Source organism: Bos mutus, chromosome 29 (genome assembly GCF_027580195.1).
Source record: "Bos mutus isolate GX-2022 chromosome 29, NWIPB_WYAK_1.1, whole genome shotgun sequence".
In the NCBI taxonomy this organism is placed as follows: domain Eukaryota; kingdom Metazoa; phylum Chordata; class Mammalia; order Artiodactyla; family Bovidae; genus Bos; species Bos mutus.
Genome location: NC_091645.1, coordinates 16,358,544 through 16,377,891, shown reverse-complemented (window position 1 = coordinate 16,377,891; position 19,348 = coordinate 16,358,544). Strand labels below are relative to the sequence as shown.

At 51.4% G+C, this 19,348-nt stretch overlaps 1 protein-coding gene across 4 annotated transcripts in view; it reads right to left on the bottom strand.

Moving 5' to 3' along the window:
- TENM4 (teneurin transmembrane protein 4) overlaps positions 1-19,348 on the bottom strand; it is an 855,551-nt gene that overhangs the window by 245,566 nt on the left and 590,637 nt on the right. For all 4 annotated transcript variants that reach the window (XM_070365001.1, XM_070365000.1, XM_070365002.1 and 1 more), the window contains 3 exons: positions 17,222-17,477; positions 7,444-7,542; positions 5,615-5,850 (listed from right to left, as the gene is read on the bottom strand). In XM_070365001.1, the coding sequence (XP_070221102.1) occupies positions 5,615-5,850; positions 7,444-7,542; positions 17,222-17,477 (591 nt within the window). The remainder of the gene's footprint in view (positions 1-5,614; positions 5,851-7,443; positions 7,543-17,221; positions 17,478-19,348) is intronic.

Genomic DNA, 19,348 nt, shown 5'->3' with positions numbered 1-19,348 from the left:
CTGAGTGACTAACACCACACTGCTGAGATGGGAAAGTTACAGCATAAAGATTAAGACTGTGAGCTCAAAAGAGAGGGGAAAAACCAGACTAAAAGCATCAGCTCAAGAGGCTGAGTGCACAGTCTAGCCATTGACTGTGTAACAGTGGATGAGTTACTTAAGTTCACAGGGTTTCCATGTCCTTATTTGTAATATGGGGATAATAACCCACAGGCTGCTGGGAGATTTCAATGAGAAAACACAAGCAAAGTGCTTAGAAGAGTCAGGGCCGAGTGTACAGGGTATGATGGAAGCGAACTGCCCTGATCATTAATCACAAAAAGTGACCCCTGTTATTTCTACTTCTCTAAATCACCCTGCTTCTTGGGGCGAAAATGTTTTTAAAATGATTAAATGCTATCAAATAAAGCATTATTGCCACGACGGCACAAGTTCCAAGGTCCGACTTATAACGAACCTTCCCCTCACACCCTTCTTTCCCCATTTTGTTCTGTGAACAGATTTCTTTTCTTTGGGAAAGAAAAGGCAGGGTATTCAAATGGAGACTGAACCAACCTGAAAACCTTCATAGAGAGAGTGGGTGACTAACGCAAGGCACCCACCCCAGTGGTGGCCTCTCTGAAAAGGGCATCCTTCTGGAGGGAAAAATCACACATCTTTGTGTGGTCCTTAAGAGATCCCCCAGGCTCAGTGAGGGTCCTCCCTAGGTTCCTAGCCCAGGGCAGAGCAGACAGAAACATCCCAGGGGATGAGAAGACAGCCCGAGGACGAGGCCCTGGGTCCTGCAGCCTTTATAAGGGTAATCAGTGCCGACTCCAGCTTCTCCATCTTCCTATGAAACAGCGGCCAATGTGTTTACAAATGAAAGGTCACCAGTTGCTTCATTCTCAATAAACTTTCCAACTAAGAAACTGAAAGTCAAGTGGATCTTGAGTTCCATCCAGACGTGGTAGCCCTGAGCAGACCCTGGAGAAAGAACAACTCTTTCCTGCCCTCTGTTTTCAACTCCCTCTCTGCTGGTGAGGTGATGCAATTCTTTCCTGGAACTTGATAGGATGTAAAAAATAATTACAAATGAAAAGGTTATTCATAATTTTTAAATGAGTTAATTAGTAAACCCAGTCAGACTCGCTCATTACAGTAATTAATAATTGATTATACTTGAAATTAAACACAATTTTTCATCAAAAATCTAATTAAAGATCTGCGCTTCTTGCCTGTTGATGAGATCAGCTGGTCTGCTGGCAAAAGTCTTTGTGAAGGATATTTGTGCGCGGCAGAGACAATTAATTTGATTTTGAATAATTGATAGATCCTTACAAATTAGTCATCACGGCCTGAGATGATGGCCAAGCCAACAAGAGCTCACCCTTGGCCCTTGGAGAGCCAAGCAGCTGGAGAGCAAGGACAAGGCTGCCAACCCAGCCCTTGAGGACTCGTGGGACACAGCTGGCACCTGTGATGCACTCACGGCCTTAGCTAAACTCTTCCTCCAAACTCAGAAGCATCCTTCCGAAGTAGTGGACTATGAGGGAGAAATCAGGACTCAGGGGGAGAAGTAACTTGCCCAAGGAGAAATAGCTGCTCGGTGGCTGAGCTGGGAATGGAATCCAGACTCTCAGGCTGCTGTGAGCTCTGCCCCCAAGTCTCCTTACTGAGTCTCCAGGTTAACAGAGGGAAGCCCCCAGGTTTGCCTCTCTGATCTGGCCCTTGGATATGGATCCTAAACTCCTGTTTTAAGTTGTCTATATACCTCAGGCTTTGGCAGAAGGATGTATTTATTCTCGGCAGGAACACCTTCTCAGTGGACTGACCTCTCCTGACTTGAGACCCAAATTCTCCCAAATCGACCTCAACCACCCCCCTCCACCCCAACACTGTCACCCTCTGAGTTGAAGCCCTCATCTTCTCCTGACTTCTTTAGGCAGTAGGGCCCATTCTTTCTCCCTCCACCCTGAACTTTCTAAGACAAACGTGCCCTGCCCCTGCTTCAAGCCCTTCAGGGGTTCCCTGTTGCCCATCCAGTAAGGTCTTGAACTTGGCCTCCACAGTAATCTTCAGAATCTGACCACTCTCTCCTGCATTAGCTCCAATCGTGGCCCCCATGCCCCTCAAAGTCTTCAACCAGAAAATGTCTTTGCCACCAGATGGCCTTCTTTCAAGACTTGGAAACATCCCTTGGTGTGAAATTTCTTTCCTTCCTGTCTACTTCTGGCTGTGACCTGAAGACTCAGCTAAAACAGCACCTTTGCCAGGAAGCCTCCTCGGATCCCTTCTGGAGGGGGCTGGTATTCCCGCTGCTGCTCCCCATGTCACAGGTAATATAGTACGGGGTCACGCTGGATCAATCGCCACTTCTAAGCCAGCAGCACTTCAAGAGTAGGGGACATGCTGTCGGCCCTCGCACAGCACAGAGCCTGACTCAAAGAAGGCACCTGCTTGGTTTGCTGAATGAAAAAGAATATTCACAAGATTGTAGATTCTAAGACTACTCTGAAATGGAGTATTTCCTGCCATATCAGTAAACAAGGATGTTGCAGCCATCAGCAACTTCAGGCCCCCGAGTGTGAATTTCTGAGCCCTGAGGGCACCCAAAAGGGAGAACAATGCTTGTGATCCAGCAGCTGCTGCTACTCCCTACGGTGAACAAGGAACTAAGGACGTGAAAAATCAAGAATTGGATGCCTACCTCAGATAGCCGAGACACACGAGAGGAATGATTTCAGTGAGCCCAGCCTCTTTCATCCCCCTCATACACAGAAAAGTGCCAAATTTCTTGAGATACCTGGTTTTCCTTAATTAACAACAATCCTTTGATATTCAGACTACCTGTTCCTCGCTGCAGACTTCTGTATAACCTGACTCCCACCCTGTCGCCTACCTCCTCGGAGCAATTATGTCAGGGTTATTCAGAGTCTGTCTCCCAGGCGTGACGTCCTAAAAATTCCCACCAAATAGAACGTAACTCTCAGGTTCTAGGTTGTGACTATTTTTGGAGTTTGACATTATCAGTGCGGGAAGGGAAATGAAAGGTCCTCCAGTGATGAGCCCTATTCAGTGAATAAACCTCTGTCTTGCTTAGTCGTCATTAAGCACTATTTGCAACCTTCCTAGACAGGAAACCCACGAGCTCCCACAGTACCCCCTACTTTTAGACAATTGATGATATAGTCTTACTAAATGGAAGAGGAAGAAGCCCACGGGATGGACAGCAGAAAGAAAGGTTATTTAATATATAGAGACTTAGACTTTCTTTCTGAACTAAGTTACACTGTGTATAGTATAAACCTTTCGACTTTAACACAAAACAAGTTGCTGTCTCTCGATGAACAGTTGCACTGCTTGTTCAAAAGCCTTCTCATCTATAACCTGTTTGCAGGGCGGTACTGGAGATGTGGACATAGAGAACAGATGTGTGGGCACGGCGGGGACAAGAGGGTGGGACGGATGGAAAGAGTAGCATGGAAACGTGTACGCTGCCATATGTAAAACAGACAACCAGTGGGGACTTGCTGTATGACTCAAGGAACTCAAACTGAGGCTCCGTGACAACCTACAGGGGTGGGATGGGGTGGGAGGGATGTTCAAGATGGAGGGGACATGTATATACTTATGGCAGATGCATGTTGATGTACGATGGAAACCGACACAATATTGTAAAGCAATTATCCTTCAAATAAAAATAAACTAATTAAAAAAAAAAAAACAAATTTATGGTTCTCAAAGGAGAAAGGTGGGGAGGCGGGTAAATTAGGAGTTTGGGATTAGCCAAAAAAAAAAAAATCAACTCATCTATGAAATATAATAATGTCAGTAAAAAGCAAGGGCTGTGCTGGTGGTCGGTGGGGTTACAGTACTGGTGACGCCACGGACAAACTGCTGTGCCAGATGGCCACGCTTGGAACCCCACAAGCCTCCCCGGTGACCCAGACTATATCAATCCTGACGCTCTTGCAGAACCTGGCTGGGAGCTGACTGCTCCCAGTCTGGCTGTTCCTTTTTACCCAAAGACCCAGAGCAGGGGTGGCAAATACTTGGTTTGTCATCAATATTCTCCGCTCCTGTGATCACAGCAGACATCAGCCATCAGTCACAGACTCTTCCACGGAGTCTGAAGGAAGCCTGGGGAGGCTTCTCAGCACCGCTTTTCAAGGCGGCCACAGCTAATCAATCAGACAGAAGAGCAGATAAACACATATGCCAACCTGATCTCGATGCCACGAGATTCTCCAACCCAATCTTCACAAGCGGAGAAGAGACCCGACATGCCAGAAAAGGCTTACTGCAGCTCCAGATGCTTAAGGAGTCTTTGTTCAGAGGGTTATCATCTTCCTGATTACTTGTTTTTACTTAAAGATCTTGAGAGCAAAGTGACTTTACAGCTTACATCACCCAGACCCCCATTCAGGCTTGAGTCTCTTCCTCCCAAACCAGCGGGAGCCGCGCACTATTCATCACTCCTTGAGACAGTGCTTACTACCTCTCCGGACAGTCCTCTCCCGTCCATGGTGACTTTGCTTGTCAGAGTCCTTTTCCACAGTGGGCAGCGCTCTGCCTTCCTCTGGCTTCTGCCAGTGAGTTTCATTTCTATTTACTGGGTTTACACAGCCAGGTTTCCTTTGCTAACAGAAGGATCTCAGAATGCCTGAGCGTGGATTCCAGGCCTTCTCAAGCTGGCCTCACCTACTGTACATCTTAGAATGATAGAATCTGAAGGTTGGGAAGGACAGAGGGTTAAGCCAACCCTGGTGGATGCCGTTACTAACAGGCTGATTTACAGAGAGGCAGCGGACTCTACGCCTCTCTCCAGAGTAACATCCTTCCTGGGAGCAGACCAGAGACCAAAGGCAGGGGTCGGAAGCAGGACACCCGACTGTGCTGCAAACACATCAGAAGAGCGCGCAGTGGGGGTGTTGCAGGCACGGCGGTGGGCCTAGAGGAGTGTGTTACACGGGAGGAGCCCTGGGGTCAGCTAGGCAGGCTGGTCTGTGCCGCCCCCCGGCCTGTGTGCCCCCTCAACCAGTGCCAACCGCTCATGGGGGCTCTTCCCAACCACGGTCTCCCCCTGGACCTCGGCTCCCCCGGAAGGCCCGGCCAGACCCTCACCTTCAGACCCGCTTTCCTGGCTTGAGGTCACCACAGCCCACTCTGTGGCAGCTTCCTTCCAGCCCCAGGGCCCGCGGCCTACTCCCTGCTCCTCGCTGCAGCGGTGTGGCACCCACAGGAGAGGCCAGCCTGCTGTCGAGCCTCCCAGCTTGCCACTTCATTTCTAGCGACTATCACCCGTGACAGTCATGTCATAGACGACCACCTCAAAAGCCAGTCCTGAGTGCTGGTGCCCGATGCCAGGCTTCCATCACACGAGGGGGCCGACAGGATGCACATCCAGGATGTGCATGCACACCACCTTCCTGGTGTACATGCAGGAGGAGGGGACGGTCCCAGAGCCCCCCTTAACAGTCTCGGGGTGCAGGGGGTGTCGTTACCGGCCGGCCCAGGGTGCCTGGCCCACACGGATCACCCCGCAAGCTCTGACTGCCTACAGGTGTCTCGGTCACTGCCCTCTGGGCCAAAGGGGCCCCCAGGGACCCCAGGGCGGGGGGGCGGTACTTACCCACAAAGTATGCCAGCAGGATGACCAGCGTGGCCGAGATAGCAATGGCACTCAGGGCCGCACACTTCCAGTTACAGTACTTGGAGGGCTTCTTGAGGTTGAAGGCCGGGCGGGAGAAGGTGGTGCGGGGCAGGGGCCGGGGCGGCGGCGAGTACACCGTGCTGGACGTCAGAGGGTAGCCCGGCGCCGTGCTGCAGAAGAGCGGGGAGGTGCCTCCCGGCTTGAAGAGGAAGTGCCTGTGGACGGAGAGAAGCCGGGGGCGGCAGGGTTAGCCGGCGCCCCGGAGCCCACACTGACCTGAGGGTGGAGGCAGCGGTGGAAGAAGCATGCAGAAGAGCCTAGAGAGGTGGAGAGAGAGAGAGAGCCACCACGGAGGAGACGGAGGGACAGAGAATAAGGAAAATCATGTGCCGGACCACGGAACAGGGCACACGGAGACACGTTTCCACAAAAACACGAGTGGGACAGCCCTGCCCATGGGGAACCCACCCCAGCTGGACAGAAGGCTGGGTGCTGAGATCCTTTTCCTGGGAAGCCACGGGGGGCTGGGATGCTGTTTTCTTGGAGAAGGAACTAGATGTCTTCTAAAATTATTGCAGTAACTTGGAAAACGCCTAAAATCCTATTCTGCCCTCACCCCCCGCCCCTCCCCCGGGGATTATGAAACCGCCAGTTTTTCCTCTCCTCCAATACATCCTTTGCTTTTGTACCATGGTGGAGGAATGGAATACCAACTTTTTTTTTTTTTTTTTTAGAGGGAGTTGGGCTTCCCTGATAGCTCAGTTGGTACAGAATCTGCCTGCACTGCAGGAGACCCCCGTTGGATTCCTGGGTCGGGAAGAGCCTCTGGAGAAGGGATAGGCTACCCACTCCAGTATTCTTGGGCTTCCCTTGTGGCTCAGCCGGTAAAGAATCCGCTTGCAATGCGGGAGACTTGGGTCTTCGATCCTTGGTTTGGGAAGATCCTTTGCAGAAGGGAAACACTATGCACTCCAGTATTCTGGCCTGGAGAATTCCATGGACTGTATATTCCACGGGGTTGCAAAGAGTCGGACAGGACTGAGTGACTTTCAGTTTCACTTTCACTTTGGTAGGGGTGGGAACCAAGAAACCACTACTAAACTCTGCCAAGGTCAAGAGTCCCGTAGTGGCTGTTACACAGTGCATGGCAGCAAATGCCTTCAAAGAACTCTGCTCAGAAGCCAGTCTGCTGCCTTCCAGGCCCCTGGTAACAGCTGCAGCAGCGGACAGACAGGCAACTGTGTCCTGCAGCCTGGCCATAGCATTGAGGGCAGCATGGCAAGGTCAAAGCACATGGCTGTGGCCAAACTAGGTGCCGGGAAATCCTCCACAGCCTGCCTTTAACCACAGCCATGGGAAGACTGGGACACGGCCTGGGAAACGGGGTGCACTGGTTGTACTGAATGCCCCCGAAGTCTTAGGGAAGAAGGTAAGAATGAGAGGGATCTTGTACCCTGGTGGGGTGCAAGAGGCCTCGGGCCACAGAATACAACACCAGGGCCAGCATACATACAACACAGGGCTTGTGCTGCATAGAGGCGGCTACATGAGATGGCTTCCGGATGTCCAAGGCAGCCAATGAGATGCTGGGAGCACCATATTAACAAGACTGCTGTTAATATGCTGGGGGATAGGGTACTCCAAGAATAAACTCTTGCAAGTTGAACACAGGCTTGGGGATGGGCATGCAACATGGCCTCATCACTTCCCCCAGGAGGTCCCAGGGAAAGGTCTCAGGGTCAGCATGCAAGAGCAGGAGCCACAGGGAGAGCACACACAGAGGGGAGGAGCATGGGGACGTCACGTACCCGTCATTGTAAGCCCCATCATGGCGGGAGGCGCTGAGAATGTCCATCTCAATGAGGTTGTCCTGCAATGTCCCTAGGAATGGCTGCTTGCCTAGGTTTCTACACACACATGGAGACATGAATGAAGCCATGAGTCATGCATCGATGAAGGGTAGAGTAGAGAAACAGAGAGAGTGGCTGACTGGTGCAGCTGTGCGTAAGACCAGCGGGGCGTGGTTTCCAGGCGAGGGGGCTGTGGGCAAGCCCCCGGTGCCCAGGGTCTGCCTGGCCCAGAGCATCTGGAGGGAGCACCCTCCATACAAACCTGTAGGTCTGCCAGCTGTGTGCATCACATCGCATCTCTGACTGGCGGACTGATTACGGCTTATGTGCTGAGCTAGGCGCATGATATCCATTTATCCCAGGTCTTTAAGAGAGGCACGGTACAAGGAAGGCAGTGTCGTCCCCATTGTACAGAGCAGGGAATGGGTCCTTTGGCAGTGCAGGGACCTGGGTGATGACTGATTGGCAGGGACAGAGCTCCACAGAGATGGGGGGCTCTTTTGTCCCCCACATGCACTGCGGCCTTCTGGGACTCAGAATGAAAGTCAACACACTCGCTACTTTGGTCTCAACTGTGCCTGCTAAGTGACGCCACTCACACACAAGTGTGTGGGGTCTTGTTTCCCGATGTTTCAGGGTTGCTGCCACCTCATTTGAATTGTTTTGAGCATGCCCGTGGTGGATACCCCCTGCTGTCTGTGCCTCAGGGAAGGACTGACTGCAGAAAGTCACCTTTTGGGGCCAGCCCTGCCAGAGACTATCCTTCTGACTTTGACCAGATCTTGAGAACTGGAAAACTAAATTCAAGCCCCCTTTCTGCCGCATTCTTGCTGTGTGACTTTGTGTAGACACTTTAACCTTTTCTAATCTTACACTACTGTATCTGTAAAATGGGGCTAATAATGCTAAACTCACAGGTTGCTATAGGAACAACTGAGGAATGTTGGAAGTGTTTTCAGAGTTTAGGCAAAGGTTACAGAAATAAATACCAAGGCTAGTCATAACAGTGGCTACCTAACCTACATCTCGGCTTCTCAGGCGGTGATAGTGGTAAAGAACCCGCCTGCCAATGCAGGAGACGTAAGAGATGTGGGTTCGATCCTTGGTTGGCAAGATCCCCTGGAGGAGGGCACGGCAACCCACTCCAGTATTCTTGCCTGGAGAACCCCATGGACAGAGGAGCGTGGCGGACTACAGTCCACAGGGTTGCAAAGAGTCAGACACGATCGAGGAACTTAGTATGCACACACCCTAGATCCACTGTATACTTCCCACTGTCTAGAGCTGTGCAACTATTATCCAGTGTAAATCTTTCTTCCCCAACAACCCTGCAAAGTCTCCACTGCATCCTTGTTTTGTAGGCTGGCATGCATGGCACGGCCTGGAGAAGTCCCAAGGTTCTATCATAGAGTAAGCAAGTGGTAGAGTCAGACTGAAGACTGAGTTTGTCTGCCATCGGAGCTCAGGCCCGTTCAGGCCCTCTCTGCCCATAACCTGCCCAGCCTGTGGCTTTGCTCCTGCCCAGCCCCACAGACTCGCAAAGGAGGGGCTGTAAGTACTGTCTCAGAGCGCCATTCCACTGGCCTTCCCAGGGACTGTAGGGGCTCAGACAGCACTGTTTTGCAGCCGAGCCTCTGAGTACCACCGTGGTGGGGGATACCTAGCAATCTGGGTGGCAGCCGGTTCTGGAAGCCACCCCTGGGGCATCCCACAGAGCCCAGAGTTCCCACAGGGGAGCGGAAGTCCCTCAGAGTCGCCCCATTTCTGCCCCCAGGCAGGGAGGCCTTCTGATGGGAGGTCGTGTGACCCAGTGGGAAGCACACAGGCCCTGAGGTCAGGAAGGTCTGCTTCTCTCAGCCCCTGGCCTGCAGGTGCCTGACAGATGGTAGAAAGAACTCAAATACTTGCTGACTACTGCGGGTGATGGGGTATACCAAGGGGAGTGTGCCTGGCATATGGTGAGCATGTAGTTGGTGTTTAACTGAGGGTAGCACAGGGGGTGTTCTATTATTATTCCCTCTATTCCCTGCATTTCAGGAGGACATCTGCAGTCTTTTCATAGTCTGAACCGCCCAGCCTGGGCAGGCCCTCACTCCCCTGTCCAGGGACCCCAGAGCTGAGCTCTTGCTGCCTTCCTGGGGCCTGAGAGTGGCCATGTGGCACGCTCACCAGGACACACGGGGTCTGGCCTGTATCACTAGCTGAGGACTGTGCTCTTAGACCGTCAAATCTAATCTTTAAGATGCATCACACACACACACACAACACAGAAGTCACTCAGTCGTGTCCTACTCTTTGCGACCCCATGGATTGTAGCCCACCAGGCTTCTTGGTCCGTGGGATTTTCCAGGCATGAATACTGGAGTGGGTTGCCGTTTCCTTCTCCAGGGGATGCATCAGTAGCAAGTAAACATATTCAGGGAAAAGGGACAAAGGATAAAGATCAAAACGTTAACAGTGGGGATTTTCCAGTGTCCGGAATAAGAGCCATTTTAATTTTGTAATTTTAAAGAAAACTTTTTAAGAGAGAGAGAGAATGGGCAACTACCTCCTGAAAGTACAGATCCATTCAAACGGGAAAAGGCAACACGGCAGAAAAGGGTCTCTAGAGTGACAGAGTGCGTGTCATCCCCTGAGAGAGCGTCCAGATCCGCACTAACTCCGAGGTCAATCGTCTAGATCGCTCAGGAACTTGGGGGTACACGCGCACTTGCTGAAATGCTGCCCATTCAGAGGCTACTTTGCCTTGAACTGTGCTGTGTGTGTGCTCAGTCATGTCTGACTCTTTGTGACCCTGTGGACCGTAGCCTGCCAGGTTCCTCTACCCATGGGGATTCTCTGGGCAAGAATACTGGAGTGGGTTGCCATGCCCTCCTCCAGGGGTTCTTCCTGACTCAGGGATCGAACCCACATCTCTTGCATCATCTGTATTGGTAGGCAGTTTCTTTACCACTGTTTCACCTGGGAAGCCTTTGCCTTAAAATAACAAGCCTTATTTCGTACTTTCAAAACTGAGTCTGCGTCAATTTATTAGGTCGCATCTGACTCTGAGAAAACCAAGGCCCAGAGAGACACATGTCCTACTCCCACCCACATAGCAAGTCAGTGGCAGAACTGGAATGAGAGCTCCGGTGACCCAACGCCCAGTTCAAGAATCCCCAGTACATTTTGTGTCTACCTCTGCCCCCAACATCTGGATTTCTGGTTCTTTTGAAACATAAATGTGATGAGGGTTTCCTGATGGGGACCCTGAGCTACTGAGCCCTCCCTGGGTTACAGTCCTGCAGGGTCTCCAGCTCACTGCTGCTGAGAGCTCAGGTATGGCCTCCAGATTCATCTGACCCTCTCATTGCTGGCTGTTGTTAACTCATTTTACAGATATGCAAGCTGAGACCCAGAGATGTTAAGACACTGCCTGAGATCACACAGCAATGAAAAGCTAGAGACGGGACTCAAACCCAGATCTCTCTGACCTCATCAAGCTGCCTATCAGGAAAGAGCAGTCAAGGCTTGGAGAGGGCACTGCAGAGTAATGCTAGATGGTACTGAGAGCTCCTCATAGAGAGGAGAGGGGATTGGCTCCCTTCAAAGCCTGAGGGGAGGCCCTGGATCAGTTACTGGGCTGCCTGAAGCAGGGTTCCATTTCTTTGACCCAGGGCCGGATGAGCTTGCCTCCCAAATGCAGAAGACAGGGCTTTGGGAGAGGAAGTGGCTGGGGAGCTGCAGAGGCCAGTGGTTCTTCTGGGACCGCCCCGTTCCACAGCCCATCTTCTCACCACAAGCCACTGTCCTGGACCAGGTTTCTACCCACAGGGCCCTGAGACAAAGCAGGACAGGCAGGGCTCACACCCCACACCCTGCAGCTGAGACCCTCCCACAGGGTGCTTGGGTGTAAGAGACTCAGCCAAAACCACTTAAATTTAGTTACAGAGCTGGCATTTGAGTGGAAGGATGAACATAGAAAAGTGAACCAGGTCTTGCATGCCATTCCCTTGATGTCCCTCTCGATTTGAAAGATGTTGACAGCTACTCACCCTCACGTCTACCGCTCCAGGCCCCAACCCACAGGGTAAAGTGCGCCCTCCTGTTCATGGAACTCAAGGGTCACTGATCCCTATTTACTGTCATCTCCACAGGGATGCCCTGCAGCTCCCACTTCAGCCAACTCTTAGCCCTCTCCCCCAAAATCCAAGTTCTCTCCCGGCCTTTGCACAACTCTCGTCTCGGAATTCCTTTCTCCCCTGAAATTCCACTCGTACACGCCCCAGGACACTACCTGTAATGATCATAAAGGCAGCACTGGACAGTGGTTGGGGCAGAAACTCCGAGTAGGCTGGCCCGGGTATGGTTGTGGCCCTGCCCTTCACTGGCTGTGGCTCCTTAGATAAGTTTCTTAAGTTTTCTGTTCTTTAGATTCTTCACTTCTCCAGTGAGGAGGGTAATAAGAGCTAAGTGTAGAAGAGCTAAGATAGCAGAGGAGTGCAGAAGAACTGAGATAGCAGTACTGACAGCTATCCTTTTAAAGGCATGCTTATAAGGTTGGTGTGTCGGCTTGTCTGGTGTCTGGGAACTTAGGGTTCAGGCGGGTTCCCACCATCAACTGATAAGAGGGACTGACTCACTGGGCCTCAACTATTTGCATAAACACCAGGGTTTATGCTGAACACCTGCCTTCCTTCTGGGAGTCTGGATTTTGGATACATGCCAGGCAGGAGGTGAGGTGTCCATGTGACCAGCCCTCAATAAAACCCTGGGCACTGAGTCTCTAATGAGCTTCCCTGGTTGGAAGCTCATTAGCACACTCAGTATGGACTCTCTGCGTGTTTGTTATGGTTATTATTTGGTGCTTCTACGCAGGGGAGGGGGCGGTCCCACAGTCCTCTCTGCTGGGAGGCTTCCCTGGTCAGAGCATTATGCAGACAGCCCTGCCTCCCTCACTAGACCTTGTGCTTCCCGCGTGGGAGTGGCTGTGTCATGTCTGTGATCGAATCACCAAATGACAGAGTCCGTGGGGTTCTGTCAGCTCCCAGCAATGCTCAGAAGCTGGCCTGGAGCACCAGGAGACACCGTGCACCCTTCTGGGAAGCGCGTCAGGGCTGGGCTGGAGACCAGGGGATGGCCTCCCATCCCTGGGGGTGGGCATGGCTGTTCCCCCAGTGGAGTGTGGCCGCGGAGTGGACCCCAGGCTCCCAGACCAGGCCTGCCATCAGAGGAGCTAGAGCTGAGCTCTGGCTGCCTTCTGCTCTGGCTTCCCCTTTATCCGACAGGAGCCTGTCGGGTTATTCATCAGGCAGGCCCTGTGAACTCAATCACACATCTGATGCCTCAGATGGTGAAAGAAGGGGATTGGGTTTTAGGGGACTCTCAACACGTGGTTCCCACCAGAATGGACCACAGACGCACCTGCGGGGCTTAAAGCAACATCGCAGCCCAGCTCTGGGGAGCACAGCTAGACCCCATCTCCTTCCTCCCTGGGGGCCTCGGTCACCCTGGGGGGTGCCAGTGGCATAGCAGGGCGGGGCAGGGAAAGGAACAGGTTAATCAAGTCCTTCCTCTTCTTTGTCCTGGTAGCCTCTTTTCTCCTGCGGCATCCAAGAGAAACCCCTCCTGGTCACTCTACTAGCTGTTAGGGTATTTGCTCCGCTATTTATTTTCGCCTTCAACCAAGACTCAGTGCAACAATTAGGGAGGGGCCTGTGGCTGTTTCTCTGGCATGGGGAGTGGCGAAGCTGTTCAGGGCAGCCGTCTCAAACAGGCCCTGCTCTCTGGGGCTCCCTGGGCTGAGCTCAGTCTGTGTCTACCCCGGCCCGCCTCTCCTCCCTGCCTCTCCCTGGGGACTCCTGCTCTTCACCAGGGTGTCCCCTGGCACCAGGGCCCCTGGGACGTCTCCCCTGCGCCCTGCTCAGGCCTCAGGTGAGTGTACATATCCATTCATTTGCTCCATCATTCATTCACACCATTTCGCTTGCGTGTTAGTATTTATCAAACCCCCATCAGGCGGCAAGGCTATGTTGTGTGCTGGGGGATCCTGAGGCAAGGCAGTTAAAACACGTTTCTGGTGTTGATCTCTCGCCTACTGCTACAGTCTGTTCTCTGGCACACAGTAGGCACTGCTGAATATTTACTGGACAACAAATAACTACATGATAAGCCCTTGAGCGTGCATGTGTGCTAAGACCTATGCAGACATTATTTTTGTTAACTGCTCCAACATCTTGATGAGGCAGTGCGGTAGATTCAAGGAGGATGAAAATTCTCAGCTCTTCTTGCTTTGAGAAATGGGGTCTATTGTCTCTCCCTTGAAGCTGGCTGGCCCGTGACTGCTCTGACCAACAGAATATGACAGAAGTGACACCATGCCAGTTCCAGGCCAAGCCTAATATTAGGAGGATCAATGGCTTCTTGTCTCAGCACAGTGGAGCCTTGAGCTGCCACGTGGAGAGACACCCTGAGACTATACGAGAAGGAGAGGGTGCCCCCAACCTAAGTCCAGCTTCTGAGCGGTGTCCCCCAGGGTGTCAGGCACATGAGTGAAGCCATCTTGGATCCTTCAGACCAGCTCAGCCAACAGCCAGACACAACTGCCTCCCGTCTACCCCCTGTGGAGCAGAGGGCCAGCCCACCCGAGCTCTTCCTGAACTCTCAACTCACGCTGTGAAGTACAATCAACTGATGGTCTTTAAACCACTAAGTCTTGGGGTAGTTGGTTATGCAGCAGTAGATCATCAGAACAGGAATTCACTAGCACTTTCTCCCCTGCAGAGACGAAGACTTGTAAGGTCGAGGTCTGCAGCTAGTGAGCACTGGGGTGAGGGTCTGATCACAGGATGCATCTGACCTTTAAACCTGTGCTTTGAACAACTTGTGCCCTCAAAATGTCAGGGTCAAACTCACTGTTTCAAAGTAAAGAAGAGAGAGAACCCACAATTTCCTCTCAACTCCTCTGGTGAGCAGCACCTTAATACATATTTTTGAATGGCTTTTTCTTCACAGGGTTGATATGGGCAGCAGATACACATGGGAGAAAAAGGGAAACAAATGTTATGGCATGTCTTTTAATGCCAGGCACTGTGCGGTGTGCTCATATATTAGCTCCCAAGCTAAGAGATATGATGTCTTATCCCAATTTACAGGTGGGGACATCAAGGTCCAAAGATGTTAAGGAATTTTCCCAGCCAGGAAACGCTGAAGCCAAGGTAGGCGTCTACATCCATCTGATCTATAAAGCCTGCATCCTTCTCACCCCACCAAGTTGTTCAGTTACCTGTGACCCTATCTCCCAGACTTGACATGGCTCCCTCATAAACTCGACCTTGTTGGTTTTGTGCTGTTGACCAGCTGGTATTAAGAGCCAGAATTCTGATTGTCTTATCCACTGTACTAGGCACCTCTCCCAGCTTCAGGCTATTTTTAGACGCACAGAACTCTGCGGTCATAGACGAAGCCTTCCTCCAACATCTCATCTGGGTCTTCAAGGACAAGTAGGACTTCGCTAGACCAAGAAGGAAGGAGGAGGGTGACTCTGGCAGAGAGTTGTGCAAAGAATCTGTGCAAAGGCACAGGGGCATGTGAGGCCCAAGGTTTTGCTGAAATACTGATAAACACACATATGTGTACACTCATCTATACACACAAACACTGAATATTAAATTTACAAGATTATGTTATATATGTGTATGGATTTAGATAAACAAGAAAATGTTACATAAACACAAGCATATGCCAACATGTTAATAATGATTACTGTCTGGTGGTAGATATGGGTAACTTTCTTTTCTTGCTTATTTCTATTTCCTAAGCGCTCTATAAAATATCAGTTGAGCGATAAAGCGTTAAGAAGAGAGAAAACAAAGTTCCTGTGGTTTGAGCAGTGGAAGTGGGAGGACAGAGGGCAGATGGGCACTGGCTGACCAGGCAGGAGAGTTAAGCTGGGACCACCCTCATATCTCCAAGAGCCATCAGGAGACCAACCCTGCTGCTGGTCCTCTCCTCTATCTTCCTATCCCTCGAGAAACTTGGAGAAACACCTACGTTGATGCTATGTGAGAAACACAAACTTCTAAGCAGAGGGAGTGGCTGCCACACTCCCTTCAGAGAATGAGAGCCATTGATTACTTGCTGGCTTCCTTTGATCGTGTGCCGTCATTCAGCAAGCACTTTGGGAATACTGGGGATCTAATTAAGCTACTCTGCTCGGGAAGGCACACAATTCTCTGACTCTGTCCATGAAGAGAGCAAATGAAGCACGCAGGGAAAAGTCACACATGATTTTAAAGGCTGTCAACAGACATATTAATTAAGAGACTGGGGAAGGGGTTGGGCCATACCTGTGAGAAATGTACTTTAGGAAAAAATGACTGTATGAAAAGACACAAAAGGATGCTGGTTTTCTCTCACTGGACCCACAAGTTCAAGGTGGGAGTATCACAGCCAGGTGCCAGGCACAGTCCGATGGGTCCGCTTCCCATGTGTGGATTAACTTCACTTCCTTAAATGTGACATGACTTTTGTCCTCTTCCCAGATAAGGAACAGGGATTTAAGAGGCTAAAATCTCTGTTTCCCACTACTTTGAGAAATAGGGCAGAAGAGTAAGAGGTTCCAAACATCCAGCCTGGGACACTTTGTCCTCAGTTCAGAGCAAGTAGAGAAAGGCTACGTCCCCCAAAGTCAAGAGCGCGTGTCTCAGAGTGGCAGGCTGGCGGGTGCGTCCAATTTTCATCTTTACATCTTTCTGTGCTTTCCCCAGTGGGCTTGTATGGTTTTTATAATCTTAAAAGAATCATCTCCACTTGGGAAAAATAGTGATGTAGCAAAGGGAAGGAAGACAGCTAGGAACTGAGGCTGACTGAGATCCTTGAGCTGAAAGGAACATCCTAGGAAGCTGGGAGAAAGGAGAGGCAGAGTCCAGCTCAGCAGCAGGTGGTGGGGGTGCAGGGAGATGGCCCCATACCCAGGAGCCGGGGCACCTGGGTTCAAATCTCAGCTGTGCGTGGACTGTGATGGGACCTGAACTAGTCACCTATCCCAAGTTTTAGCTTCCAAATCTGTCAGCTGGGATCACAATAATAATACCTACTTCCTCAAGTTGCGAGGACTACCATTTTATCACACAAACCCGTATACATCCATGTTAGGGCTTGTTAGGGCTTTGGGGATAGAGTGGCTAGGCCGACAGGGGAGGAGGAGAGGTGGGCAGGGGAGATGCTCACTGAGCAGCCACCTACCCACTGGCTGCTCCTGCCTGGTCCCCAGGTGGTCCCCATGGCACCACGCAGGTGCCACGCCAGGCAGAGGGAGACCGAATCACGGAAGGGAATGCGGAGGTGTGGGCCCAAATCAGACCCTGGGAGCTTGCTCTCTGCCACATGCCAGCCTGCTTAGACACAGCAGCTCTCACCTACTGTTACAACAGCGCTTTCCATCCAGCAGCAGCCCTGTGGTGTAGTAAAGGGAGGCGCAGAGGGGAGGCCGCTTGACCAAGCTCACACCTTCAGTGAGCAGCAGGGTAGCCCTGAACCTCAAGAGCTGCTTGATTCCCAAGCCCCAGTACTCTCTCCCCTCCATCCCACGGCCCTTCTTTCTGGCAGCCAGAGAGTCGGATCCCTGGGACCCTGCTGCTCAGGACGGGCCAGGTGGTGGGCACGCAGCACAGCCCCGCCAGGGCCTCAGAGCCCCGGGGATCTCAGCCCGGCCGTCTCCTGTCCTCAGGGCCCCAGCCCGCCCCACGCCCCGCACCTGGTCTCCAGTGGGATGTTACTGTTGAGCAGCCAGTTGTCCTGGGCGTGGGTCTGCTCCTGCGCACCGCCGGCGGGGGGCTCTCCAGACAGCGAGTGGTCTGTGGGCGCCGGGCTGGGGTTGCTCCTTGGAGTGAAGTTGCCCCGGTTCAGGGAGCTAATGGAGGCCGCATGGTGCTGGTTGGGGGTGTGGGCGTGCGAGAGCGGAGGCGGCGGTGTCCGGAGTCGAGAATGGTTCTGCAGGCCGCCCGGGTGATCTAGGGTACAAACACGCATGGTCAGCGAGGTGGGGACGGCCCCACGGGGACCACACGGGGGCCACACAGGAGCAGCCACGCCAGCCGTGAAAAGAGCAAGTCACTCAGACGTGTCTGACTCTGCGACACATGGGCTGTAGCCCGCCAGGTTCCTCTGCCCATGGGATTCTCCCAGCAAGAATACTGGGGTGGGCTGCCATGCCTTTCTCCAGGGGATCTTCGCAACCCAGGGAGAGAATCCAGGTCTCCCACGTTGTAGGCAGATTCTTTACTGTTTGAGCTACCCAGGAAGCCCCATGCCAGCCGTGGGAACTGGCCAACGGGGCACGATCATGCAGTCAATAAACAAGTGCTCGACAGGCATTTACTGAGTATCTGCTACTCTAGGTGCTGGGGAGCAAAGCAGACAAAAGTCCTGTCCTCACTGAGCTTACATCTGAGTTAGAAAGACAGACAGAAAAGATTAAAAAAAGAAAACAAAGACCAGATAAATAGGCATGAATTTAAGTAAATTCTGGGAGACATTGAAGGACAGGGACGCCTGGCGTGCTGCAGTCCATGGGGCCACAAAGAGTCAGACATGACTTAGAGACTAAACAACAACACATGTCACTGACTTCATACTGTTTCTTTGATACTTTTAGGCTACGGCCATAGCTTCAACATTACCTGGGAATTTGCTAAAAATGAAAATTCTTATGTCTTGACCCAGAGTTACTGAATCATGAACCTTTGAGTGGGGCCAAGAAATCTGACCTTACAAACCCTCCAGGTGACTCTGAGGCATGATAAGATTTGGATATCACTAGTTATATGTAAGATTAAACAGCAAACGAAACAAATGAGTTAAACAAATCATATACATACTTATCTATGTATGAAAGTGAAAGTGTCAGTTGCTCAGTCATGGCCAACTCTTTGCGACTCCATGGACTGTAGCCCACCAGGCTCCTCTGTCCATGGAATTCTCCAGGCAAGAATACTGGAGTGGGTAGCCATTCCCTTCTCCAGGGGATCTTCCTGACTCAGGGATCGAACCTGTGTTTCCTGCATTGCAGGCAGACTCTTTACCGTCTGAGCCACCAAGGAAGCCCATATATACATATATAGTCACCATCTCGGTAAATTATATTTATATATATATATATATATATATATATATATATATATATATATATAACACACACACACATATATAGTTTGGGTTTCCCTGGTAGCTCAGATGGTAAAGAATCCTCCTGCAATGCAGGAGACCCTGGTTCAATTCTTGGGTTGGAAAGGCCCCCTAGAGAAGGGATAGGCTTCCCACTCCAGTATTCTTGGGCTTCCCTGATGGCTCAGATGGTAAAGAATTTGCCTGCAATGCGGGAGACCTGGGTTCCATCCCTGGGTTGGGAAGAGTCCCTGGAGGAGGGCACAGCAACCCACTCTAGTATTCTTGCCTGGAGAATCCCCATGGACAGAGGAGCCTGGCGGGCTGCAGCCCACGAGGCTGCAAAGTCAGACATGACTGAGTGACTAAGCACAGCCCAGCAAATACATGTGTATATATGTAGTTTACCAAGATGGTGATAAATCTGAGAACACACAAAGCCGGGAAGGAGGCTGTGGCCTGTGTATGTCGGGGCAGTGATGAAACTTTAGATCAGATGGTCAGTGATGGGCTTCTGAGTAAAGGGAATGAGCCATGCTGGTGTCTGGGGTGGGGGTGGCAGTTAAAAAGCACCACTTACACTTCTGGAGCACTAACTATGTGCCAGGCACTATTCTGAGCCTACTTGTGTTAATTCAGCTAATCCTCACAACCCACTACAAGCAGGTATTGTGTGCATTTCATTTTACAGATGAAGCAATTACTTGCCTGGAAAATC